Source organism: Stylophora pistillata, chromosome 5, assembly GCF_964205215.1.
Source record: "Stylophora pistillata chromosome 5, jaStyPist1.2, whole genome shotgun sequence".
NCBI lineage: Eukaryota > Metazoa > Cnidaria > Anthozoa > Scleractinia > Pocilloporidae > Stylophora > Stylophora pistillata.
The window spans coordinates 35536881-35562003 of NC_142523.1; the positions used below are offsets into that span (position 1 = coordinate 35536881).

At 38.0% G+C, this 25123-nt stretch overlaps 4 protein-coding genes across 4 annotated transcripts in view; 2 read left to right on the top strand and 2 right to left on the bottom strand.

Annotated features, from left to right (window-relative positions):
* Window positions 1-4802, bottom strand: part of LOC111332507 (uncharacterized) — a 6880-nt gene extending 2078 nt beyond the window's left edge. The window contains exons 1-7 of the mRNA XM_022937861.2: window positions 3880-4802; window positions 3260-3412; window positions 2851-2980; window positions 2221-2349; window positions 1882-1967; window positions 1249-1341; window positions 1-484 (exon numbers count right to left, since the gene is read on the bottom strand). The exon at window positions 1-484 is cut by the window's left edge and continues 2078 nt beyond it. Of these exons, the coding sequence (XP_022793596.2) occupies window positions 290-484; window positions 1249-1341; window positions 1882-1967; window positions 2221-2349; window positions 2851-2980; window positions 3260-3412; window positions 3880-4494 (1401 nt within the window). The 5' untranslated portion in view covers window positions 4495-4802 and the 3' untranslated portion in view covers window positions 1-289. The remainder of the gene's footprint in view (window positions 485-1248; window positions 1342-1881; window positions 1968-2220; window positions 2350-2850; window positions 2981-3259; window positions 3413-3879) is intronic.
* A 1319-nt stretch (window positions 4803-6121) lies between these two features.
* LOC111332509 (uncharacterized) lies at window positions 6122-11356 on the bottom strand. The gene is made up of 4 exons (XM_022937863.2): window positions 11186-11356; window positions 10973-11086; window positions 10230-10316; window positions 6122-7337 (listed from the first exon to the last, which is right to left on the bottom strand). Exons 1-4 carry the CDS (start codon window positions 11225-11227, stop codon window positions 6888-6890), a joined length of 693 nt encoding a protein of 230 aa, XP_022793598.2. The 5' UTR covers window positions 11228-11356; the 3' UTR covers window positions 6122-6887.
* A 587-nt stretch (window positions 11357-11943) lies between these two features.
* Window positions 11944-19748, top strand: LOC148731666 (uncharacterized). The gene is made up of 11 exons (XM_088761290.1): window positions 11944-12208; window positions 12642-12813; window positions 13461-13618; window positions 14044-14092; window positions 14487-14595; window positions 14696-14778; window positions 15342-16005; window positions 16484-16684; window positions 17141-17625; window positions 18360-18435; window positions 18857-19748. Exons 1-11 carry the CDS (start codon window positions 12159-12161, stop codon window positions 18940-18942), a joined length of 2133 nt encoding a protein of 710 aa, XP_088617416.1. The 5' UTR covers window positions 11944-12158; the 3' UTR covers window positions 18943-19748.
* A 523-nt stretch (window positions 19749-20271) lies between these two features.
* On the top strand, window positions 20272-23643 carry LOC111332501 (protein RD3). Its single transcript, XM_088761291.1, has 2 exons — window positions 20272-20916; window positions 23494-23643. The coding sequence occupies exons 1-2, from the start codon at window positions 20390-20392 to the stop codon at window positions 23546-23548; spliced, it is 582 nt and encodes a 193-aa protein (XP_088617417.1). The 5' UTR covers window positions 20272-20389; the 3' UTR covers window positions 23549-23643.
* The last annotated feature ends 1480 nt before the right edge of the window (window positions 23644-25123 follow it).

Genomic DNA, 25123 nt, shown 5'->3' on the forward strand with positions numbered 1-25123 from the left:
TTGCAACAGTAATTGCATGGCTGTTTCTGTTGTTAGCCAAACCTTTTGTTTGTTTGTTTTTTTCTGTAACTTTGCATTGAAAATTTAGTGTTGTTAATCAATTGTATTAATATTTAGATTGCAGCATTTATATTACAATTTTGTATTTTCAATAATAAGAATGGAAAAGGGAATCACCATAAGTATTGTAAGAAACGTTAGAATTATGGTTTTTGCTAGTATTGGAACACATGGTGTATTGTAAAATAAAATAAAAAGAAATCTGAGGTTAAGTGGAACTTTCCAGACTTTATGATTCCTTAGGAAGGCGATTTAGCAATTCTGCCACAGGAAAAGCTCCTGAATGTTTTAAGACTGCAGCAGCTGTAGGGATACTGCCATCTAGTCCGAACAAAAGTCGTAAAAGTTGTTTAGTTATGTCCATGGCTTGTGGAGGGAAGTCTTCCACTGGGTTACACGAGTTCTGTCTTTGAAGAGCTCTTCCCTACAAGGATAAATATATACAAAATTACTGCATCCATTCCATTTCGCCAATGGGGCGAGACTGTTTTCAGTTAGACGATAAATTGAGTTGACAGTGTAAACTGGCCTCTCGAAAGAGTTTTTAAAGCTGACGTTTCGAGTGTTAGCACTTCGTCAGAGCAAATTGAAGCGAATTAGCAGACACTTACCCCACCCCTTCCTTTTCAGCTATGCTTACATTTCTTAGTGTTGGCATACATTATACTCGTTTTTAAGTCTCTTTTACACCCTTTTCTGTCAGTCAGTTTAGACTAGTGGGAGCTCTCACATGTTTCAATGATTCTTTGTTAAATAGAAGATTACCTAACCTCGAGTGTTGCCAATGGTTTGGTTCTTTAAGAAGCCATTTTTTGATACAGTTACGCGTAAAAGGTATGGAACGAGTTGCCCGAAGGGTCTAGGACTATCGTGAATTTTTTAAATATAACTGGGAGTCCTGGTTACGTAAATTTCTGAGCCTTAGATCCTCGTGAAAGTCTTTCCAAACCTTGTGCGTGTAACTGTTCTCAAAATTGTCTCCACAAAGTAACCCACACAACTCGAGATATATTCATCTTTGACACATGTGTTTGGAAGATGTAAGAGACTGGTTTGTGCGTTCAAAATCGAGTTCCTTGTTTCTTGTTGACTACCTGTGTTTGCTGTATTCGTTACCATACCGATAACCATGACTGGTAGAAAATAATAAATTACAGCAAAGTGTTTTCAAATCGGCTAGTTACTCACATCGATTAGACGAAGAGGTCTTTCACGATTCAACATCTCCAGCAACAGACAGCCGGTCTTCCAAATATCGAATGAGGGTCTAACTTCGCGCTCCTGTTTGGCAGAAGGAAGAGCTTAGGAAATAGTCACTAATAATCGTCGGGGAGGGGGAAGGGGGTGAAGAGGTCGTAGGATTTTGGGGGGGATCACATAGTTTTCAGGTAGAAGGGAGGAGTGATCAGTCGTCAGTGACAGAAAATAAACTGGGTGGGGCCTAAAGAAAATCGACTGCCACTCACTGCCAATGAGGGGGATTATGAGAAAACTACAGGACCTTTAGGAGAGATTAGGCAAATTTTTAACGACAAAATCAACATCCACAACCGCTCTTCCCCTTCCTCTTATCCCTCCTCAGAGGATAAATAATAACTAGTGCCCTGTTAACGTGAACCTTTGTCATTTCGAAACCTGCCTTTTTTTTCATACTGTTGCACAATTCGCTTAACAATACAGCCAAAAAAATTATTTAGGTGTATTTTGTGGTGTGGATGGCGTAGCATAGATTGCATTGATCTCTCTTGTTCACCATTAGGTTTCCTTTCGATGGTGTTTCAGTGCTTTGAGTGGCCTACTTTTCTTGTCGGGCAAGCTTACCATTGCTGTACTTTCTGCAGATCCAAAGTCTGCTAACTTGGCAGAAAGAAAGCCATCATCTCCCAAATCTAAAAGAACGTTATCTCCTGCAAGGAAAACCTTGAGGTTAGTTCACATCTGCCTTTTTTTTGTTACTGAAAAATGAAGAGTATGGGAAAGAAAAAGGGAGGAGGTGCTTGAGGTATGGTGGGACGGAGTCCCTGCGCAACCACTAGACACTCTTCTCTTACCTTTGGTTATAAGTGAGAGCCTCATTAAGATACATTTACAAGCTTTAAAATATGATAACAAATATATGAAGATGAAAAACATTGAAAAGGAAAATAGTTTGTGCATTACCTTTAATGTCTCTATGTACGATCCCCTTGCAATGTAAGAACTCTAGAGCTTTAAGGACAACCTCTAAGTAACGAAGACTATCCTCTTGCGAAATTTCCCTCTCTTTAATCAGCTCAGCAATGGTTCCGCCTATTAAGAAGCAGAAGTTGAATTGTAGAAAAGGGTGAGTAGGTGAGCAATTCGAAAACAACGCCATAATGACGTTCTTCTTAAAAATTAAAGGACTAAAAGTGCGGTCCCACCTCTGCTGTCATGATTATACTTCAAAATAGTTTTGAAATCGTTCATTCTATTAATAATCTCGCATAGATTTAATTGTAATGGTCAGTGCCCAAGACCGACGCAAATGGAAATGACAAATAGTTTACATGTATGTAGAATTCATTGCGTATTTCTTACAAGGCAACTGCTGTATCAGTAAAAGCAATCCAGAGCTGTGGTTGCTTTTATTCACCGAGAACCTCAGACTAAGGGTTTTTTTACATTGGCCATGTAATACTGGAAAAATGATGTGGTCTGGCAGCAGCTGACTCACTCAGACTCTCTCGAGTTTCTACTGTCTTATAAATATATAACATGTTAATTACTACGATACACGAGAGAAAGCTTGAACAGTTAGTTTTGGTTTACCTGCCATATACTCCATAAAAATGCGAACATTTTTGCCTTTGACTGTAGCTCCATAAAACTCGACGATTTCAGCAATCTTGCTCCACCTTGCAAGACTTAGGACTAGGATTTCATTCATTTTATATTCACACTTGCAAATAAATAGATAAATAAAAAATATCAGTGGAATAGACAAGATAACCAATAAAGAGTACATTGGGATTTACACTACCTTTAAACGCACTGATTTTAGGGACTTAAGTAGACAATTGGACAACATTATTCTAGAGCATAGAGAGTGAAGTTAACTCTCTTCTGAGACAACTTGCGTCAATAATTATTCTTTTCTTCAGCAACCCGCCGATGATGACCCTTGCATTAACTGAGTTTCATTTCATGGAAATGACGTTGCTATGGACATTGGTCTTACCTTTTTGACACAGAATACTCTCTCTTCCTCAGTATTAACCCTTTGAACAGCGCCAACGTAGCATTTTCCGAATGCTCCAGCTCCTATTTCTGTAGCAAGCCGATAATCAGTATCCTCCTTAAATTTCCACTGATCTTTGAGAGAGAATTCCTCCTGTGGACCAAAAGAAAACACACAGAGTTCAATATTGAAAGCTTCGCCCATAAGAAAATGCCATGATATTGAACAAACATTTACGAAAAACATCACTGTAAATAATTGATCTTTTAGTATTGTGACAACAACCACAGCGACAGTAGCTGTACCCAACAGCTACAAGTAAATTACAACAACTTTAAACTCTATAGAGCCGGAGTACAGACTGCCCCTAATAACCATAAAGGGCTAGAAAGATAGGGCAGCCACAGTTGGGTGATGGACATTAGGGTTAGATAACAAGGGATAACTATGAGATACAAGTGATTCGTTTGCTTCGTTTGATAAATTTAGGAGGAACCTAATCATAGTTTACCATAATTTCAGTCAAAGGGGCTTAGCTATACCTTGCCCAAAAACTTATGCATCTAGTGCCCTTCACTCTGCGAACTATTCAACTAATTCTCACACAACCTTGGTCGTACCTCAAGTGGCCATAGATTTTTCTCTTCATCATCGTGTAGTGCCTTTGGAGGGAGATCAAATAACGCTAAACTCCACCAATAACTGTTGGAATCAAGGCTCGATTGCGACGACCTTGAATGGATTGCATCCATTTCGTCAGCCGAAGCTGGCTCGTGCTGTTCGTTGTCTGTAGGAGAGTCCTTCGGCGGGGAGGGAAATTTAAATGAGCCTGCTGAGTCGGATGGTTTATTGACAGGAAGCTGCCCCGGCACAGAGACGGTTTCATGATTTACCGCTTGTGACCCTCCTGCTGTCAAACCAGAGAGCTGATTCCGTAAATCATCCAAACTGCTTCCCTCTGATGCCTCGAGTTTTGAAAAATCTGCATCGATGATATCATCACATTCACCGCTTGTTGACTCTCCTGCTGCCAAATCAGAGAGCTGGCTCGATAAATTGTCCCAAATACTTCCCTGTGAAGCCGCAATTTCAGAAACTTCTTTATCGATGACGACATCACTTTCACTGGAATCACTGACGTAACCTGACGTGTTATTATTGTTGTAAATCTCACTTGTTACCCTTTTAATAGAGGGCTTCTCTACAATTTTGATCTGTTCACGTTCATCTTCCATTTTTGACTGAATCGGGCCCTCCACGACACAAATCGCACTAATCCAGATGGTTTGTAGACCGTCGACATGAGCTATAGCAACAAGCCGGAAGAAGCATCGATCGCAAGTCCAGCTTAATGTCCTCAGCTACGATCACCCCTCTCAGTTTTCTAACAGCAATACAACAGCGATATTTTGGCAATGAATTTACGGACATCGAGGCGACAAAATCGCCAACATTTTAGGTGATATTTCTATTAGAGAACATTATAAATATACTTTATATGTTTTCACACGCGCCGAACAATCACGACAGCCTATTCGAAGAATTGTGGGTATAAAAACTTTTATTCGTTCCCAGGATCTTTCGAGCGTTAAAATCCAAGATGGCGCCCACTTTGTACTATAAGATCATTGTTCATCGCAGGGCCAGAACAGTCGATGAAAATCGATTATCAAAAAAATCAATCGATTAATCGATACCATTGGTATCGAATACCATCGATCGTCAACGATTGTCATCGAGTATCGATTTCATCGATTGTTCCGGCCTTGTTCATCGACGGTATTGGAAAGTTTTCCTCGCGCTCTATCATTATTTCACTTTTTTCTTGGGTTATTTCACTTTTTTCTCAAAAAACATACAATGTGAACATCCATTCAGTAGCATTGTTTGGCGGGTAATCGCTTACAAGGAGCTAAAATTGAATATCTTTGCGCCCAAATTATGAAGCTAGTCGAACTCTGCTGGCATGACACTCATTAATAAACTCTAGGGACTAATTGAGGGGTATTTTAATCTTAATATACTAGGGTTTCAGCATCGCATCGATTCTGATAGGTTATTCTAATATCACCCCTGAATCGCACATTAAGGTCAAGAGAGTAAAGGAAATGATCGCCAACTAAAGCTCTTGGCTGTTAATCAAATTCTCTCAAGCAATACCTTGGGAAATGTGTAGAGAATAGTATGGAGAAAACTCATTGTGATGTTCTTCGAAGTATTACATGCACGTAAAGTTGACGCACAGGCCTGTTTTTCTTAGAGTGAAGGATGGGGTTTTCCTTTCAATGACTTGTCAGTCTTCATTCAATCAGTGTTTCTCTACCCTGGATTACTCTTATTTACATTTGCTTTTTTAACCCAAAGGCACTTTGACTGTTTCCACGTCACATGAAAAAAAAAAAAATTATCCAAATGTATTCAGAAACGGAAAGAACTCTGGATCAATGTCTGAGCAACTAGGAACCTACCCCTCCCATAACCCAAAACAATCAACTGATACTAAGTTATAGCTAAGTTGAGTTAAGGGTCGGGTAGGTGCGCAGTATCTCAGACACTGACCTGTGATCCAGAAGTCCTCTGGTAAAGTTGAAAGAACTGCCAACGCTGCGAATCAAGAAGATAGGAACTCAGTGACAATATCTAATGAAGAATCTGCACATTACTACTGGCCACGTCATGGAACGTACATTTTCTGTTCTGTTCTTTAGTTTTGCACACTAAAGACGGTGGCCGCTAGGTAAAACTTAAATATTCACCTCGTTTGTTGTACGCATGGTTGGGCTTGGTTAAATATCATGAGATAAAATTTGATTAATCAGGAAGTATTGATTTCAGAGCTTTCAAAAAGAAGTAATTCTCCAGTTCTTTCCCGCATCTTTAATATTCTTTTTATTACAATGATTTTCTGCAAATTCACACCCATAATAAAGTCTCTAAATTCTCTTTACTCTCACCCCCCATATCACTGATTTAGTTTAAAATAAATGATCTGTCAAAGAGGAAAACTATTGATGGTAAGCTGTAACTGTTGGCTTGCACTTTTGCGCTTTTTGCAGCATTTCCTCTAATTGCTTAAAGAAAACAAAGGTTAATTGGTTTTGTATCTCTCATTCTGGTAGTGTCGGTGTCACATTATGTCACCTAGTTTGGTGTGATGCATCTCAAAATTGGTTGCCACAGCCATTGGTTTTTGAAATTCCCTGACTTTTACCGAAAAACTTTCCTCTTTAGTCATCCTTTCCACTCATAATTACATTTATGCTTTCAGTAAGTCACCTACAGTGTACATAAATGTTTTACTTTTCCCTGACTTCTTTCAAAGAGGTAAATTTTCCTTGACTTTTTCTTGATCTTGAAGAAATTCATTCTTCCTTTACCTTTCCCTGGCCTGTGGCGACTACGTCGAAAAATCGAGCCGTAACTTTTTTCAAGTCGGACAATTTAGTCCGTGTAAATCTTTGTCATCCTTCCACATATTTTCTCCAATTTCGTTTCTTCCTTCCATTTAAGTATTACATTAACATGCTAATAATTTGCGGCTTTCTTTGCAGTAAAGGTAATTTTGCACGTGACATCAAACGATTCAAAATATAATGAAGTAGTGTTTTTAACATTGAATGCTTTGAAGTCACGTGGTATTTAGAGGAACGATAGTTTCTGATACTGTGAAACTTTGGCCGGAACTCGGCGAGTGCACTTGGGCGGCAGGTGCCGTGTGTGCGAAGGGAGTTTCGGAAGCAAACCCGCCTTGATTTCGTATGGTCTGCCGAATACCAACACCGGGTTTTCCGTGATGCGATTCGTCCGGTTCATTCCAAGCGAGTAACGGAGCTGTCCGACGCTGTGATGGAGGTGCCGAAGATGCCCGAACATGTCTTCGTCTAAGCTCAAGATTTGACCTCACGTGGATTGGTTCGGATTCGTTAAAACTGCACGAAGATGGCCGAGAAGTTAAATACTGTGAACGGTAAGTTGAAGTCACGTCACTTGGTTCATTTCCTCGCCATGTTAGCAAGTCTCGAGTGCTCTTTGTGTGTTGGGTTTGACCTGGCTGGACATACTTCCGTTTGCCCATTCCCTGCAGAAAAAAAAAAAACAACTGCATAAAACATTTCCACCCAGGTTCGTTAACCTGTTAACATTACTAATTTAGCATAAGAAGCTGATGTAGCAAGTTTGTCTTGATGTCTTTAAAATTTGAGTACATAAATCTACAGTATTTCTCTTCAAATGTATCCTTGCTCCTAAAACTGTCACGCAAGCCGGATGTGCCTTAGAAACTGTCATGCTCAAACTGATACTTGTGCTGTCACACTCACATAGGATAGTGTCAACATTGTCACATCAGCTGCAAGGCTTGTAAGAATTGAGCTCAGTGACTTCCATTTTAACTTGACAACCCTGTGGTTTTCATTACATATTTTTTTAGCTGCTGGGGCATCCTTCTGAGCGAAAAAAGTGAATTGGAAGGGAACTCTTCTAATTTAGGTCCCATGTGTGGGTAGTTGGGTACTGACACCTGTTTCATCCTGATGCTGGTGCCACTCTATAATGAGAACCCTGTCACAAGGTTTTTGTGACTAGCATGTTTTACTTGGCTTTATATTACTTTTTCAATTGTCTTTTAACTGTGCATTAAAAATCCTTAACTCTCAAGATCTGATTGTTAATTCTACCCTATAACTTCTGCACATTTCCTAATTTTCAATTAGTTACCAGAATTTGGTGTTAGATCAAATCAACAATTTCTACCTGATTAGTTTTAGTATTCACATTCGCATCACTTGCTTATTGGATCATGTATGGATACTATTAGAAGAATTTAAATGTCTATCACTTCTGAGATTTAAGAGGTTGAGAGGCTTTACAAAGAGGAAAGTTCAAAAATACAATTAACAACTTTTTTCAATCTGGCAGTTTACCAATACACCTCAAACTTTGGCATATTCTTAACCTACTTTTAATTGCCAAGTTATCATCCAAAAACTCTGCATTTGATGCAAAGGAATGACAGATGACAAAATGTGATAAGTAAATCAGTGACACCATAGGCTGCGCTCCAGCTTCCACTTTTTAGTTCTCATCACATTTGATCATATCTGTGTTCTATTACATGTACTGAACAAGGGCACGGCAACATAGAATCTATTTGTGACTCAGATGGCAGCAAAGCAAGAGTTCAATTTGTTAATAAATTACTGAGTATGACTGCAGACATAATTAAACAACAGAAGGTCCTGTTATCAACTTGAATTATTAATAACTAACAACAGAATTTGAGAAGGTCCTGTAATCACCTTTAATTAATAATAACAACAGAATTTGAGAAAAATAAAACACCAATCAGTTACACTCCTTCATAAATTCATATAGGCACAAAAAACCAAATGAACCAATTGTCCATAGTAAATAACAAGCACATGTAAATGACATATAACTTGTGCCATTGTACTGTTAAGTTACAAGCATGACACCTTCATGAACACTGTACTGTTAACATTTAACTTGGGCTGTTGCTAACCAATCGCATTAGACAACTTTGTTGAAGTTTTTCTATTATCAGAGTATATAATTTGGGTGACAAAATTAATAACAAAAGTTGACTGTCTGTGTAATTCAAGCTATGAATTACGAACTGTCAATTTAATTGCCATGCAAATGCCACTGGTGTCCGATTAAAGAATTTTTTTTAATGTTCTTGGACACCATGTGTCCATTAAAATTGCTGCATGGAAATTCTTGAGTAGAATGAAAATAGTCACAGATTCAATTATTTTCTCCATCACTTTGAAGTCCCTTTAATACAGAAAAAGTGGTTTCCAAAATAATCAACAAGCTGTGCCATCAGGGTAATAAATGGTAAATTGGTTTGCACCTAATCTCTAGTTTAAAATCTGCCATATACAGGAATATATAGAGTCCCATAGTAAAGCTGTCATGCAAAAGTGACAAAATTTTTCAGCAGTGGAAGATGCTGAAGCATTATTCATTTCCACTGTACTGGTACTACTACTCTCGGGATTATCAAGTAAGATCTTTTTTGGGACCTACAATTTGCCAGCCCTTATCTATGGAGGGCGACAAACAGTTTATACCTGATGCCTAATTAAGCTCAAAGTGAATAATTATGTTCCACAAAAATTGGACATAAAGACAGGGTAGTTTTTCCTTTTAAATTTGCGATCCTTTAAATACTGTTTTTAAAAGTACTCCTCCTGCTGCATTTTTTTTTTTTTTAAATCTGCGAGTGAAACAGGATCAGGACACCCAATTGCTACAGTGTACCTTCATATTCGACCACATGTCATCCATTGAGCTGACCGCCTCCCGGTTAGCTCAATGGATAGAGCGCTGGACTGTAGTGCGGGAGGTCGAGGGTTCGAGCCCCGGCTGGACCAACACTCCAGGTCTTAAAATAATTGAGAAGAATTTGCTACCTTTCTATAACATCAAGAAATGGTTAGATATTCTAGTCTTCTTGGATAGAGCCGAATAAATGGAGGTCCCGTCTCCTGCAGGGTTGGGGCATGAGACGTTAATTTCCCACACACGAGATTACTGTGTGATGGATGTCCTCCCCTGGGGTGGGATGGGTGGGTTAGGACAGCAGGTCCACATCAGCTATTACAGCTGCCAATTAATCAACCTGCTTAAACAAATAAATGAACTTCAACTTCAACTACAGAGTTGCAATCCCTAAGACAGTGGCCACTACTGTTAAGACACTGGTTAAAACCTATTTTTTTTTTTGCCAACAGTTGATTGGATTGTGAGATTAAAAAAAAGCAACAACAACAAAGCAGAATAGAGGAAAAGAATTTGAGAAAACTCCAATGATTCTTTCAACCACAGGTCCTCCCTGCTTTGGATCACTGGGAATTTCAGATGATAACTTAGGCTGGGCTAAAACAAATAGGTTACTTAAAAAAGATGATATCAAGATTTTGAATGTAAGAAGATTAATAAATACCATTCCAAAATAGGTTTCAAGATCTCCCATATCGCTGTGAGCATGTCTGTTGTCGTGTCTCGAGAACAGGTGTCTATTGGATCTTTCCTGTTAAACACATACGAGAAAATTATTCAGATTAATACTAAAAATACGAAGACTTCAAATAACATAATTTTCATAGACTGGGAAATTCCTGTACAACATAAGGTGACCAATGTTAGTACAATCCTAACAAAATTGCGATGTATTTTTTAAGATGTCACACCTGTCTACGGAATTTTTGCAAGATTACAAGGAAGGTTGAATCGAACTTCACGTGCTGTTGATCATATTTCAGATTAAATTCTGTCATCTCTGTTACGCGAGAACAATGTTAATCGCTGAGAGGTTGTTCACTGTCCGACCAAGTGTTTCTGATTTGGTTTACAAGAAAGAAAGTTAGGTTAGTTTTGATGTGGCCGAGGATTCGTGTCACCAGTAATCAGCTCTCAACGAAACAGCAGAGACATATTAAAATCGAACATGGTGAAATTTGTTGAGTTTTCTGAAGTTCAAGTAGTGATATTTACAAAAGTCAAAGTGTGATTTATATCCGAGTATACAAGATATCGTCGGCTAGTACTAGTCCACTATCAAATTAAAGGCAGATAGCTGAAGAATTAGTGCTTGTTGAAAGTTATACAGGCAGCTGTTTACATGAGAATAATGACAATGTTTATGTCAGCTGGGAGCCGCGTCCGTTTGATTTTATCAGAACTTACCGTCGCATAATTAAGAAATTTTTGCGGAGGACATGGCTTCGCTCTGTGGCGATAAGGAATCGTAAACTCTGATCGCGACTTGCTTCGAAAATGCCCATGGAAACCTGAAGGGAACTGAAAAATTAGACGTGTAAATAATTTTTCTTGTACTTCAATTGTTTTCACAGTAGGCACCACGAAGACGAATTCACGCAAAGCTACTCAGTAACTCACCCAAGTTCCACGAATGTCGTTATTGTCGTAAACTCTTGTCATCTTGAATTTATCAGGAAACTATTCGGGTCAAAAATGCTGCGTCTCGTCCACAATTTTTGGGCAATCGTCAATTATCGTCAGAAAGGTTCTTATTCCCATCAGTTAAGGATTGATGTTGTGTTCGTTACCACGGAGCCTGTAATTGATTATAATTGACAGCCCTTAGAGAAATAAACCAATGAAAGTTCGTTCCACCTCAACGCGCCGAAGTAATTATTAAAGCGCGTTACTAAGAGATTGGGATGTCAGAAGACCATTGTAATGGGCTCCTGGAGATGTCCGGTCATAACGATTCTCCAGACATAGAAAATCAGAGTATCAGACAAAATTTAGTTGCAATTTCACTGCTTACGCATAAAGTATAAAACTATGCGAATAGCGTTCGCGTGCGGGTTGCGATGTACACGTTGACCACCGTTACCCCACCCCTGTAAGCAGACGATTGCTAGAGAGAGCTATGAAGGATAGCTGTGAGTATCCTTTCGCATAAAAAACAAAAAGGAAACTCTCCCTTTAAATTTATGTCCAGGGGAACGCTTTATTTTCCTTTATGGAAAGGTAATTTTCGTTCCTCCACCTTCGCTCACTTCAGTTATTTTGATTCCCTCCCTCCCCCCTCCCTCTCCCTCGATGACGCTGACCGCGCTCCAGAAAAGAAAAGGCGGGAAAATTTGACGCAGCTACGCAAGGTGCTTTTAAAATCTTCATGACACGGGGTCACTGCATTTAATGGCTTTACCTTTATTTTGAATTATTATTCTTCAGCTTTTTAAGTTTTGTCGAAGAATTTCCACCAATCCTTGGAAAGAGAGAATTGACAACTGCCACAGGAAAATAATTGTTTCACCAAGAGATTGTGTTCTGGGCCGGACGTTTGATTTCTACAAACTGCAGTCTAAGGGGATTCTGAAGTACTCCACGAGTGTCAGTTATGATGCAAAACGTTTTCCCTACCCGTGAATTGTACAACTCCAACCCTTGGTAAGCTGCTCAGGTTTATTTTAACTTAATTTGCATTCATCGAAGTTTCTAAGGAGCTCAATGGTCAGCACTACCTTAGTTTAACTTTCTCGGTGTCGTGCGTGTAACCCACTTAAAGTTTATTCATTCAGTTTTCAAAAGGTTTATTTTGAAGTTTAAATTTTACGAAGTAGGCTTAGATTTTCGCAGTCTATTAGAATCGCTTTCACTTTAAAATAAGATATATAAGTTGCACATAGAAATTGGAGGGAAAATATCGAAACAGCTTTAAAACCAGAAAATTTTCAAGCATTTCTTTTCCTTGCTTTGTTCGCAAGGGACACTTTTAGTCGATGCAATTAAATAATTTTATGTACAGTCAGGGGCGTGTTTAAAGGAGCCATGGATATGAGTTTTATTGTCCTGATCATTACAAATTTTTTTAATTTTTCAGTCGAGAGATGTGGGACTGTGAGCAGTTTAGTCAAAATCTCGGATCGTCTTCACAGGGTTCTCAAAACAGCTCAACTGATCTGTTTTCACAGTCCAAGATGAGCGGTCAGCTGAAGGGGTTTAGCTCCATTGATGTTTGGTCACAACCAACAAATTCACAACAAATGCCTGAGGTATGTTTATCTGGAGACAGAAAGACTGTTAGATATGACTTCTCAACTTCTGTTCGCACTGACCACGCATTTGTGACATAATTGTAAAGTAAAACTACTCAACATCTGCGATCAATTCACGATTAATTAGCCTGGCTCTTGCGTTGTGAGAAAAACGATTGAAGTTCATTTATCTATTATATCCTTATTACATTATTTGTCACATTGTTTTTGGTTTTTATTTTATCTTGTTTCGCGGTTTTATCAACTTGTTTTCTCTCTTCATCGTATTTTGCTTGTTTCCATTTCTTTCTCGAATCCCTCATCCATCTGTTCCAACAAAAAAACCTTATAACTTTCTTAGCCTGGTGAGATTTTTCACATTCAATATCTACTCTCATACCATCCATAAATGGATAAACAGAGTTAAACAGCAACGGAAGGAGTGTCTAAAACTGAATTCACAAACTGCTTTGAAGAGGGCGTGAGAAGAATTTGCCACGGACCAATCTCCTATCCAAAAAAGACACCCTTTTTATTTTACAACAACATGATTTCACCTCCAGAGTTGGCCACGAATATGGGAAGGAAAGAGTGCTCTACTCAATATCTGTGAATACCACTGGTGTACAGTCACTTTACTGATGTTGATTGCTTTTACCACGCAGGACGAACCAATAAAATATTACATGAAATATATGAGTAAGCCACCCTTGTTTTCATCTGAGTTTGAACGAAAGTCTAGTCAGCAGAACCCTCAGTCCGCAACGAGTTACAAAGAACTGATTGAAATTCAAAAGAAAAAAACAGCTGAGAGAGATGGCAGGTAAGTTTATATTCTTTTAAATTTTTGTTTATTTTTCCTCGCTGAAAAGATGATTTATTGATCTTAAAATACTTGAATAGTACTAAGTAGTTTTAATAGTAAAAATCAACATTTCGATAGGCAGTGAGGGAGTTTAGAGAGTTATTTTCTCTCGGGACGTACTACCAGCAATCAAGACAAAACTGCTTGTACTAAATCTGTCAAATAAATTAAACCCAAGCTAACGTTTCAGTCCTGAGATTTTAAATTTTATTTGACCTGTGAACTTAATTAGCAATATATATTTTAATCTACAAAACAAAGACTTAAAATAAAGTTTAACTTTGCATCCGGTCTTTCTCCAGTCACATTGTTTAAAAGTGTCATGTATAATAACCCGAGTTGGATTCAAGCTTCTGTAAACCTTCTTATGTTGCTTCTGACAGGGATGTTCTTGATAATTTCATTTCTCTACTCAAGGATTACACAAAGGAGGTACGAGAGCATCCATTAGTATCATAGATCAAGTTGATGTTAGTTCAGAATTAGTAAAGATATACAGTAGAATCACGATGTGTATCTGTTAAGGGTATTTCCACTCATTCATAATTATCATAATTATCACTATTCTTGTAAGTTGTTGTCATAGTTTTTCTTGTTGCCATTATTACCAGTATTGTTATCATAATCACAATAATTATTATTATTATTATTATTAGAACATACTATATATACATATTGGTTTTATTATTCTTATTATTATAATTACCGTTATCATTATCATTATTATTATTATTATCATTATTACTATTATTATCATTATTATTACATAATATGTATATAAAACCTAAATTCTATTAAAGAATGAATTGTTACTATATCGATTCAGGTAAAAGCAGCGATGGATTCATTCAAGAACAGCATTGATACCACACTTGCCTCAAAAGCTGAACAAGTTGCCTCGGCCGCTAGCGAATCAGCAGATCTGATAAAGAAATGTAAGAAACCATGTTATACTCTGTGTTTGTCGCTATCGTCTTCAGTCGTGTCGTACTGTCTGAGTGGGAAGGGTAATGTGAACTGTCTTATTTTCCTTAGTGAAAGATGACTTGCTGGAGGGTTTTGTTTGTCTTAGGAAGGATATGAAAGAAAATGAAGAGTTAAGAGACATCATAGCCAAGGTAAGGAGAACCGTGAATATGACGGAAACAAGGTTATGTTGCGTGACAATAGGGCGTGGTGATTTTGACATATAAGAATAGGACAAAGTAAAATTATCAATGTGAGCAGAATCTGTGTGATCACGGCTGTGGGTGCGGTTACTGGTATGAGTGGAAATAAATGCTTTAAAACAAAATTGGTGAATTTTGGAGATCACTAGAGAAAAGGGGACATTCTCCAAAAATATAGTGCACTGTCTTCATTGAAACTGACACTAGAAGTAACGCTGTTTCCTTTTGGCGATCATAGTTGTATGGATAACTAGGCCTTAAACCTTATCTTTTACTGAATAAACATAATAATGTGAACGTGCCTCAGAAAACAATTTTCCCAGAGTTTCGAGAAAGTTTTATTGGGCCGATAAAAATGTTTCCGTCGAATTCCTTGATTCTCAGAATAATCAGAGCAAACAAGATTGAACCAGTACGTGTAAAGTAGGCGACACTGAAAATCAAGGGAACTTAATAAAACTAGACTCTTGTGAAAGCTTTTTTCTAGAGTCCTTATCCTTTCTTTCATTCAGCAAAACAAAAAGATCGTGGAGCAAGATTCAGAAATCAAAATACTAAACATACAATTGGAAGAATATCGCAAACGTGAGGTAAAAGCTTCAGAAAAACAAGAAAAATTTTTGGAGAGAGAAGACAAGCTGCTACAAAAACTGGATGAAATCAGCTGCCGGCAACAAACTCATCCAGACGTCTCTATTCCTCTAAATCCAAAGTCCTTTGCCAATCAACGTCAAGAGTTCGAGCCTACGCAGTATCCCTATCAAACATATGGCCCGCAGAACCCGTCAACCGTCGCTTTCCCTGGCCAGACGCCGTTTGCTCGGGACAGTGCCGAGGTAAATCCTTCCAGCTCTATCCCACTGCATCACTTTCAACCAGCACCGCATTTAACTCTTCCGAACCCAACCGCCATAGAAGCGCTTCCATTAAATGTCCAAGTTCCAACCTGCGTGCAAGCTACACGATTGTCTAAACAGTTACCTCAGCAGCGACAAGATGAGGATACCATAGTTCCTTTTTTTAATACTCAGAAACAGCCTCTGCCCTCGGCACAGAATTACCACGTCGTTACACATCCAACCGCTGCGATCGCTCCGATGCGCTCTGGTTCTGACCAGGATCAGCGGTCAGTTAGACAACAAGAAAAGGACATCACATCAGCCTTGGTATCAAAAGGTATTAATATTCGAAGTGTATATGTGCACGATCCTTCGCAGTAAAGCACTATTTGAGCAATAGTGAAAATCAGATCTGTCGAAGTGTTGACGAGTTTTGACGGGAAAAAACGTTTGCTTCGTGAGTTGCGTAGTGAAAGAGAATCACATGTCATTGTCGAGCTACTAAATCAGTGAAGGATTTATAGTTCCTCCACCAAAAAGGTACACGGGCGGTCACAGAGTATTGATAGCAGCACCCAAATATGAACGTTCTGTAAAAGTAGTTTCTATTCGGAAAGAAAAGACAATTTATGGGCTGGAGATATTTCCCTTTTCCTCGATCATGCAAAAGTCAGACGGTAAACAGGATTTTTTTCGAAACTCACTTTTTCAGGTAATTTCAGATACATCATTGACACGAAATATTTTTGGCAATGGGTATAATTATCCCGTTAGTAGGCATTTTGTGATCTAACACGCTTTTGATTTTTTTGAAGATGCAGAAGAAACCTTGAAACAACCTAAAGATATTATTTCTGACTGCGTAACGAAACAGACGAAAGGCACTTCTCTTACTTCTCCTATGACTCGTGCAGCTTGTGATCATTCAAAAACAGCTTGGTCAGAGCAGTCACCTGTAGTTACCGTGCATCCACAAGTTCCTATCAAAAAAGAGGATGATAGGGAAGACACGAAAGGTACGGAGAAAGACTTTAGCAGAATTCACATGTATTTACTTCAAGGTTATTCGAAGACCAAAACTAACAAAGACCTTTTCGATTGACTAATCCCGAGAATTTCTTATAGAACTTTTTTACTATATTCGAGTTTTGCGATAATTTGTTGAACTCTCCTTTTCAAAAAAGGAAGTTATTGCATAGAGTCGTACATACGTAGAGTTTGTAAGCCAGGGTTAACAGTCTTCTCCTTCGGTCCAGAACAAGTTAATTAACAGAGTCCATAGTTGTCAGGTTTTTCCACTGGAGACAGCTCATGATAAAAGTTTTTATCTTTTTTCACCTTTGGGATAACTTTGGACTTGATTAAAGGATGCTCTGCATTTAGTGATGAATTCATATTCGATTCAAGTTATGTCAAGCTAGTCACCTGAACGGGGCCTAACTTATTGGATTTTCTCTCTGTCATGATAATAGTTCTCGGATCCCCATGCGCTAAGAAGGTTCGAAAGGAAGACCCTTCAGACTTTTTTGTCTTCGACCTGACAAGTTCTCCGGATGAAGAAAGCTTTGATGCTCAGAAAATTAAGATCAGCGCACCAAAGACGGTCCCTGAACAACCAGTTAAAATACATGCAACGAGATCCAAGAAAGTAAAAGAGCAGGGTTCAAAGAAAGAAACAAATTCTGCCAAAGCAGTGGACCAGCACACAAGCACACAAGGCGGACAGATACAAGGCAACTTGACTTTCAAAGTGGACAAAGGGAATTTAAGTAATTCCAATATGCGTGGAAAAGTAGCCTCTGCCGCGAAAAGTAAGGAGAAGAACGGTACAGATCACACATCTCGTGGACACAGCGACACCACTTCTGATTCTAAAAGCAGCACACCAAACCGCCCGATCAAAGCCAACGTAGAAAGTGGTGCACCGCGAGCCAAAGTGGCGCAACACGTTTTTCAGGTAATCAAAATTTGCCAGCTTTCAAATTCCCTGGGAAATAGAGCATGGGTGGTCTGGTCAGTTAGCGGACTTAGACTGAGGACTTACAGTTCTTTTCAAAGTAGTCTTTTATTTCCGAGATAGACAGTTATTAAATGAAGGAGATCTATTTTCTGTATGATATATAGGTATTACAAAATGTCTTCATCGTTATGATTCCACAGAAACACACTTGATCTGGTCAGATATGAAGTATGTGAAAACTTTGTAAAGAGGTTCTCGATGGGGTTGACCGTTAGCCGTAAAACGGCCAAAAAAATTTGGCGTAAAAATCGACAAATTTTAACCGTTTGTCGTGAAAAAAGTTTTAAACAACAATAGTAAGATATCAACCGATAGTCGTAAAAGGGCCAAAATTTTTAAGCGATAGCATAAAAGCCATCACCCCGTAGTGACCCTCTATAAATTGCGCTCTAAAGAATATTTGCATCCAATGTTGGATTGAAATAAGAGAGTTCTTTGCAGTAAATGGTTTAAACCCAGCTAATGATCGTGTGGTTTGATCGTCCGGCGAGAGTAGTTCTGGTAGGGACTGTTGTTGGTAGTGGTAACTGACGTTTCGACAACCTTAGGGGAAGGTTTTGACGCCTATAAATGCATGACATCAATCTAAGATACCTCTACCAAAGCTGCTATGTCATTCTTCTGATAAAAAGTTATTGCAATACAAAATAATCTGAAGCTTTTCATTTCAGAGGTCCAAGATGTCTTTTAAACGAAACCTTGTCGCTGCAAAAAGAGTCTTATCCTTCGATGCGTCGATATTTGATGGTAGGTGATATTCAAATGAAATTTGTTGATGTGAATAACCTGGCGAAATAAGTGTGTATACAGACACTTCAGAAAGAATTACATAGTCTGCTTGAAACCTAAGAATTGGCATTCCTGGTTTATTTTCCTTCAGGTCGAGTTCTCCTTTCTCGCTTATAGTGAGGACCATTAGACACGTAAACTTGCATAAAACTGAGCTCAAAAAGAAGAGCGAAAAGGAAAATCGTCTCCCTTTTCGAGACTCTTAGTGATTTATTATTTTTGGACTTTAGCTTTTCACTTTCGACCACACCGATTTCGAGGGCGAGGTAAGCAGCACTTTTGCCAGTTTTGATATCCGAAGATTATCCTAAAAAAAGTTTTAGTTAACCCTCAAGGAAGTGAGCGAGGTAATTCGAGTTGATAATCCTTTCTGTTGCAGGTTTGGAAGATGATGAAAATATACAACAAATCACAGAGAGCATTCGTAAGCATGCTCAAAAAAGAAGAGCTGCTAAAGTATTTTAATCTCGGAACTTCTTTGCCTTAGAGCAACTATTTTAACCCTAGAAAAACAGACCCCTAGCTATGTAAACGAATTCATTAATTATACACCTATCATAAATTCAATTTAAGAGAACATATTTAAGGTGGCTCGTACCAGTTTTCATCTTTTTGATGGTTTGTAACTTTGAAAGAATACAACAGAAAGACTGGCCAAGGCCAGTTGAACACTTTTACGGGGTTGAATTATATAATCATTGGTTATCCAAAAATAGGTGTAATTTCGTCACTAGCAGTTTCCATGGCAACGCTTTCATAGGCTAATTCGGAGGCATTTTTTAGCTTGTGACTTAAATAATTCGAAAACTAACCCGGTGACCCCGTGATTTTTTTCAGTGATTGCTTTTGGCACTTGAAAAGGAAAATGCACAAAGATTTTTAAAAAATTATACGGAGCGGAATGTCAGAAAATCTAGAAAAAAGGGAATTTTCACACATCGCAAATTTCCTTCCGTAGAATTTTCTATTTTTTTTTTCTGATGATTCTTTTCGACGTTATCATCATATTAGAACAATAAAAAGAAGGGGTCACCGGACTTGTTTTCATGCAATAGCTTTCGTGAGTTTAGCAAAATCCACGCGCGTTCTCGCGCATTTAAAAATCTGGATTCTATAAGATCGACATTTGCTCATGATCTGTTATAGCTACCGCTGACAATTGCGTGTGCTCGCGCGAGCGCCTACGATCTCATGTTTACAGGCGTTTACTGCTAAGAAAATCATTAAACAGCTGTCAAAGACAGCCTTTCGGGCTCACCTTAAAAATCCTACACACGACTTCTGGCTATATCATATCATTTTCCTTTAAGTTTCAAAGTCTTCTTCCACTTCAGATAGATTATCCCTCACTTGAGTTCTTCTTTTTCCGCCGTCGCAAGATTTCATATCGGTTGAATATTTCTTTTAAATGTGAAGTAAAGCAACCTTTACTTCTCCGAAAATCGTCTTTTTTATCGTTTCTATCACAGTGGCCGCTCAACACATCAAATACACCCTCTTAGGTGAACTTCTCTCAAAAGTAGAAAAAAATCCTCGCGCCGCCATCGTTGTTTTAAATTTTCGTCTTCAAATCTCGCGCTTCTTTCGCACGTTTCTCTCGCGCGTGACGCAAGAGTTATCTGTTCCCCGCGCGAGGAAACTAGTGCGAGCCACCTTAATTAAATTACATCCTATTAGAAATGCGAACGTTTGCAAAAATTAAAATTACAAATGTTATTAGAGTATAAAGTAAACTTGTTACTTTAGAGACTGGAAACTAATTTTCCAAATGCACCAATCAGCGCGCGCTATCGGCTGTTTTGGCTACCTCAATGACGTCGATAAATAACATTCGCTTGCTTGCTTTCTTTCGAGCGTAAATATCGACAAATCGGCCCCTTTTTCTTTGAGACTAGCAAGTGATATCAGACTGATGGTATCGCTAACAAGCCTTGGGCTTAAGCTCAAATCGAGAGATTCGCCACCGGCAAAGGCAGATTCTGATGTTGTTTGCGAAGCGTTGATGATGGAGTTGGAGTGTCAAATCAAAGACATCGAGAGGATTAATCGAGAAGGGGAAAGGGAAAAGAAGAGAATGGCTAACATAGCGGACTATTCTTGGCTCATATCCACGCCGCAAAAGTCGTTTGAAATTCCTCAGATGGAGCGACTGGCCCTTGAGCAGTTAGCCTCAAAAGTTCGACCCGAGGACAGTGGGAACGTAATTTCTGAATTCAGAAGTATTATCGAAGGTATACCGCGAGACGTCAAAGAAATACCCCAAGTTATGCGGTGTATAATTGATAAGCATTTGTTAGAAACATCGCAAGATATCGAGGAGTCGACATTTCGATGGTTAACGCGTAGCATGTCGCAGCTAAGAACTTTATCGAACCACACATCAGGGAAAGTGTACCCAGTTACTGACGACCTTGAACTTCAAGAACGTCCAGAGCCAAGGCGAGTGAAAAGTATGTCTGACTTTCCCCGTTCGAGAGAACTAAATATGTCTGTATAACTGCTTACTTCGATGTTTCCATTGGTTGTGTTATATCGTTATTCTGTTACAGGTATCTCTGAATGTTAATCGTGATCCGTGAAATCGTGCCTATTTTTCGTGTAACTCAATTTTTCAAGGAAGTCTGATTAAGTATTGAGGTAGATTTATTTAAAGAAACATACCTCAAGATACTACAATGTCTTTTGCAAATATTTTGATATACGGCTGTTGACAGCAACAGCTACAATTCTTTAATTTATTTATCTTTCCTCTTCCATATTGACTCAAAGATTTTTATATTATTTAATAAGGTAATAGGAACGGCAATGTACATACGTTAAAAATTAATGTGATTGAAAAATTGCTTTTGCGGTCACCGTTGTAACAAAATTTTCAGTACAGGGCTACCTGCGCTTTGATATTATGGTTAAATATAATTTAATAGAGCCCTGTTGATGAATACTTTGTCGTTTCAAATACGTCACTATTTGTTGATTTGATTTTCTTCTGTAGAGTCTTGGTCATCTGATTTTTACAAATTTGGCAGTGAGAGTCATTATGTAGCTTTCTATTGATACAGCTCACTGTTTTAACCGTAACACCAGTGTGAAAATTTTCCATTTCCATTTCCTGTGTTGTTGATAAGCAGAATTGTTTGAACCATCGAGAATTTTGTCACTTGACAGTCATGTCCCTCAGTGTTTGTTTCAGGGCTGATACTTTATCAGGAAATATGGTACTCAGTTGTCAATCCTAATGGGCCTAAGGGTTAACTGGTTAGGAAGCAATTTTTAATTTGTATTGATATATTAGTTTTGCATACAAACAGAAAATGCAACAAAAATCCATACACGGGTGTATTTATCATTTACATTGCTGATATTTATAGATCTGTTTGTAACAAATAACCACTTTAAAAGATATATTTATTGGGTACAAGGATGGCTTAATGTTTTGTCTTGGGGGAGGTGAACTGCCATTAAATTGCAGTCAAACCTAGTTGTAATTGTTTATTTATTGTTAATAGAATTTTATGTGAGGTCCATTTTATCTAGGTTTCAAGTCAATATAATATGTCTTTCTTTGCTTTATGTTCTTTATCTTAATCCAAAACAGAGGAAATGAAAAAAGAGGGTTTGACAGATGTTAAACCAAGGAAGAATACAAACTAGAACATTTAATTTACAGAATTACTTTTCTCTGACCACCAATGAATGTTCTTATTGTTACTGATCAAACTTATACATTTAATCTGTGGAACCTCAAAGAACTGCTTCATGTAGTTATGATGGCAAAAGAGGAACATGGTATGTTTAATTTTACTTTGTTTTCATTTGTTTTCATAGCCATGCATACATGTGACTGTCTGAATGTCTGAAATAATTTATCACTTTGTTTGAATATAGTTGCAGTACATTGTTCTTTTCTTCAACTGGGGAGAAAGGGGAGGGTAATTGATAATGTGTTGTCCTCTTTTATATTTTAGAGGAGCAGCATAGCAGTTTGCACATCTTGCCAAGCCCGCATTTCTCAAGCTTGTCAGTTCCAATCCTTGTTAATCTTCCCACATCATTGCTTTCTACTGGTGTATTCAAACATCATGGGCACCCACCAACAAATTAGCAAGCTATATCTTTAATTTAACTTCACAGTATCATTCTTATAACTTTATATACTGTGACACAGCTCCTTCAAAATGTTATCTTGTTACTTTAATTTTGGTCTGAAACTTTATCAACTGAAAGTGAAATTGTGTTCTTGAAGTGTTATATGTTTATGGTTTCATTATACATTGATTGAGAGTAACAAGGAATACACTCCTCTTCTGAACTGGCCAAACCTTCGTCCCCTTAGACAATGTTGTGATGTATATATACAGTTGAACCTGTGTTGAGCTGCACCCCTATTTAGTGATCACCTTTATTTAGCAGTCGCTGTCTCCCCAGTCCCAAAGTCTTCCCTCACTGAACAGTCACTGAGAGCAGGACCATTCAAAGAAAAGTAACAATAATCCTTCAAGTAATTTTAAATCCATATTTCTCTCCCTAAATCAAAGTAAGTAGTATTTTCAAGCAAGACTCTGTACATTACAGTAAGTTGTCAATTATGGCATAAAGTTTGTGCCGTTTGTCATTTTTTATAATATCCGTAATCTGTGAAACCTGTATTAAGCGGTCACCTTGTTATTTCCTTGTGTGATTGCTTAATACAGGTTCGACAGTAGTTGAATAGCTCACATGCACTGAACATGATCATAACAGTTCCCATCAACAGGTACCAGTACCAAGAATTTTCATCCTTTGGATTAACAACTGTACTGTATTCTTATCAACAGATTTGTGTATTATTTAACACTCTTCATACTAGTCTTGTTATGGATTTGCATATACCTTAACTCAAAGAAGGGTAATACCTCCTTTATGTAGGCCTAATGAGGAACTTTGAAACAAAAATAATTATGATGAAAAGTAATTTTGCAGAAATGATGTCATCATTATAATTCTTACTCCTTTTTACTTTTTTTTTTGGAATTTCAGCAATCTGCAAGACAAAAACAGCATGGAATCTTTGACATCAATTGTGATTGTTTAGACTTTTTTTCTTACTGGGGTGTAAAATCCTTAGGCCCTAAAAGTATATCATGTTTAGTGTCTGTGAAAATAAAAAAAAAAACATCAGTACTGAAAGATTAATTGGAGATTTACATTGCCTAAAGCTATCCTGCCCACAGCAACTTTTAAATGAAAGTGTATGCAGGATTACATTGATTTTACCTGACATTGCTCTGTGCTTGGTCTAGAAAGCTAGCCTACAAACTAATGAGGATATGAGTAAAAAACAATAGTACACTGGTCATTCATGTTATTTTTGTCAAGGCACTCTACGTTTAACTACTTTGAGCTCATTGGCTGCCTGCAAGTACATTTTCATTCTTGTTTGTTTGATTTGGTTATGCATGTTAGCTAGATGGGAATCACAATAGGTCTTGTAGAAAAAAACAGCTTCTTTTCATAGACATCTTCACTTGCCTTCACTTGCTGGCTTACTTTTGTGGTTATTGCCAAAAAGGAAATAGAATTAATAGCAATACAGGTTTCCCTCAAATGAATTGAGCTGAGAGTCCAAGATCAGCTTCGTTATCTTCATTAAGGTTCATTTGATCAATAAGTTTCAATTTAATGTAGTTAGGCCAACAGAAACCATTTTGGGATGCAGCACTTCTTGTATCGGAAATACCATGGTCCTCAAAACCAGCTACTAACTTCTTCCAACCACACTTTTCTGTTATGCTATACCAAAGAATTGAAATTTTCCATCTTATTTTTGTCATATTATAATTTTTTTTGTTTGTGTTTACTCAATGCATATCGAATTGATTTAGTTTCCCATAGTCATCTCTAGGGCCCATAATTCTGTGCTGTTTGCCTTTGCAGTGTAAAGAACCCACCATTAAAATACTTGTGTAAAAACCAAAGAGGGGTTTACTACTTAAGAGAAACATACTTGAAAAATTGCTGCTAAACGTTTTCAGATGGAAAAGAATTGGCGCAGCTCCTTTAATCTAGGCATGTTTCCATCAACTTTTTAATTGGGATGAAGATATAACTAGATGTGGGAGGATTAAAAGAGATAAAGATTTGTAGTTTAACCCTCCAGAGCACATGAGGGAGGGAATAATCCAATTTTTGATTTTTTTTTTTTTTTTTTTTTCAAATCTCGGCTGTTATTTATGACAAATGTGCGAAAATAGCTGTTTTAGCAATACAAAGAGTTTGGAATGCATAAGTCCGTTTTAGAGACCAAAAACCTGCATGATCTCCATCTCAACTTTGTATATAACAACAAACTTCACCCACATCGAAAACAAATAAGGACTCAGTCCCCTCCCCACCTCCCCAGCCCCTCCTCTTACAGTAACGGGATTGAGCTGTTCTACGCGCGTCTGATGATGACGAAGATCTTAACAAAAATTCACATAATAATTTGGATATATCAACAAAGTTGAAGTGGTAAATTGGCCACCGTAATGATTACAAAAGCTGACGTTTCGAGCGTTAGCCCTTCGTCGGAGCGAAGGGCTAACACTCGAAACGTCAGCTTTTGTAATCATTACGGTGGCCAGTTTACCATTTCAACTTTGTTGATATATCCAAATTATTTCGTTAC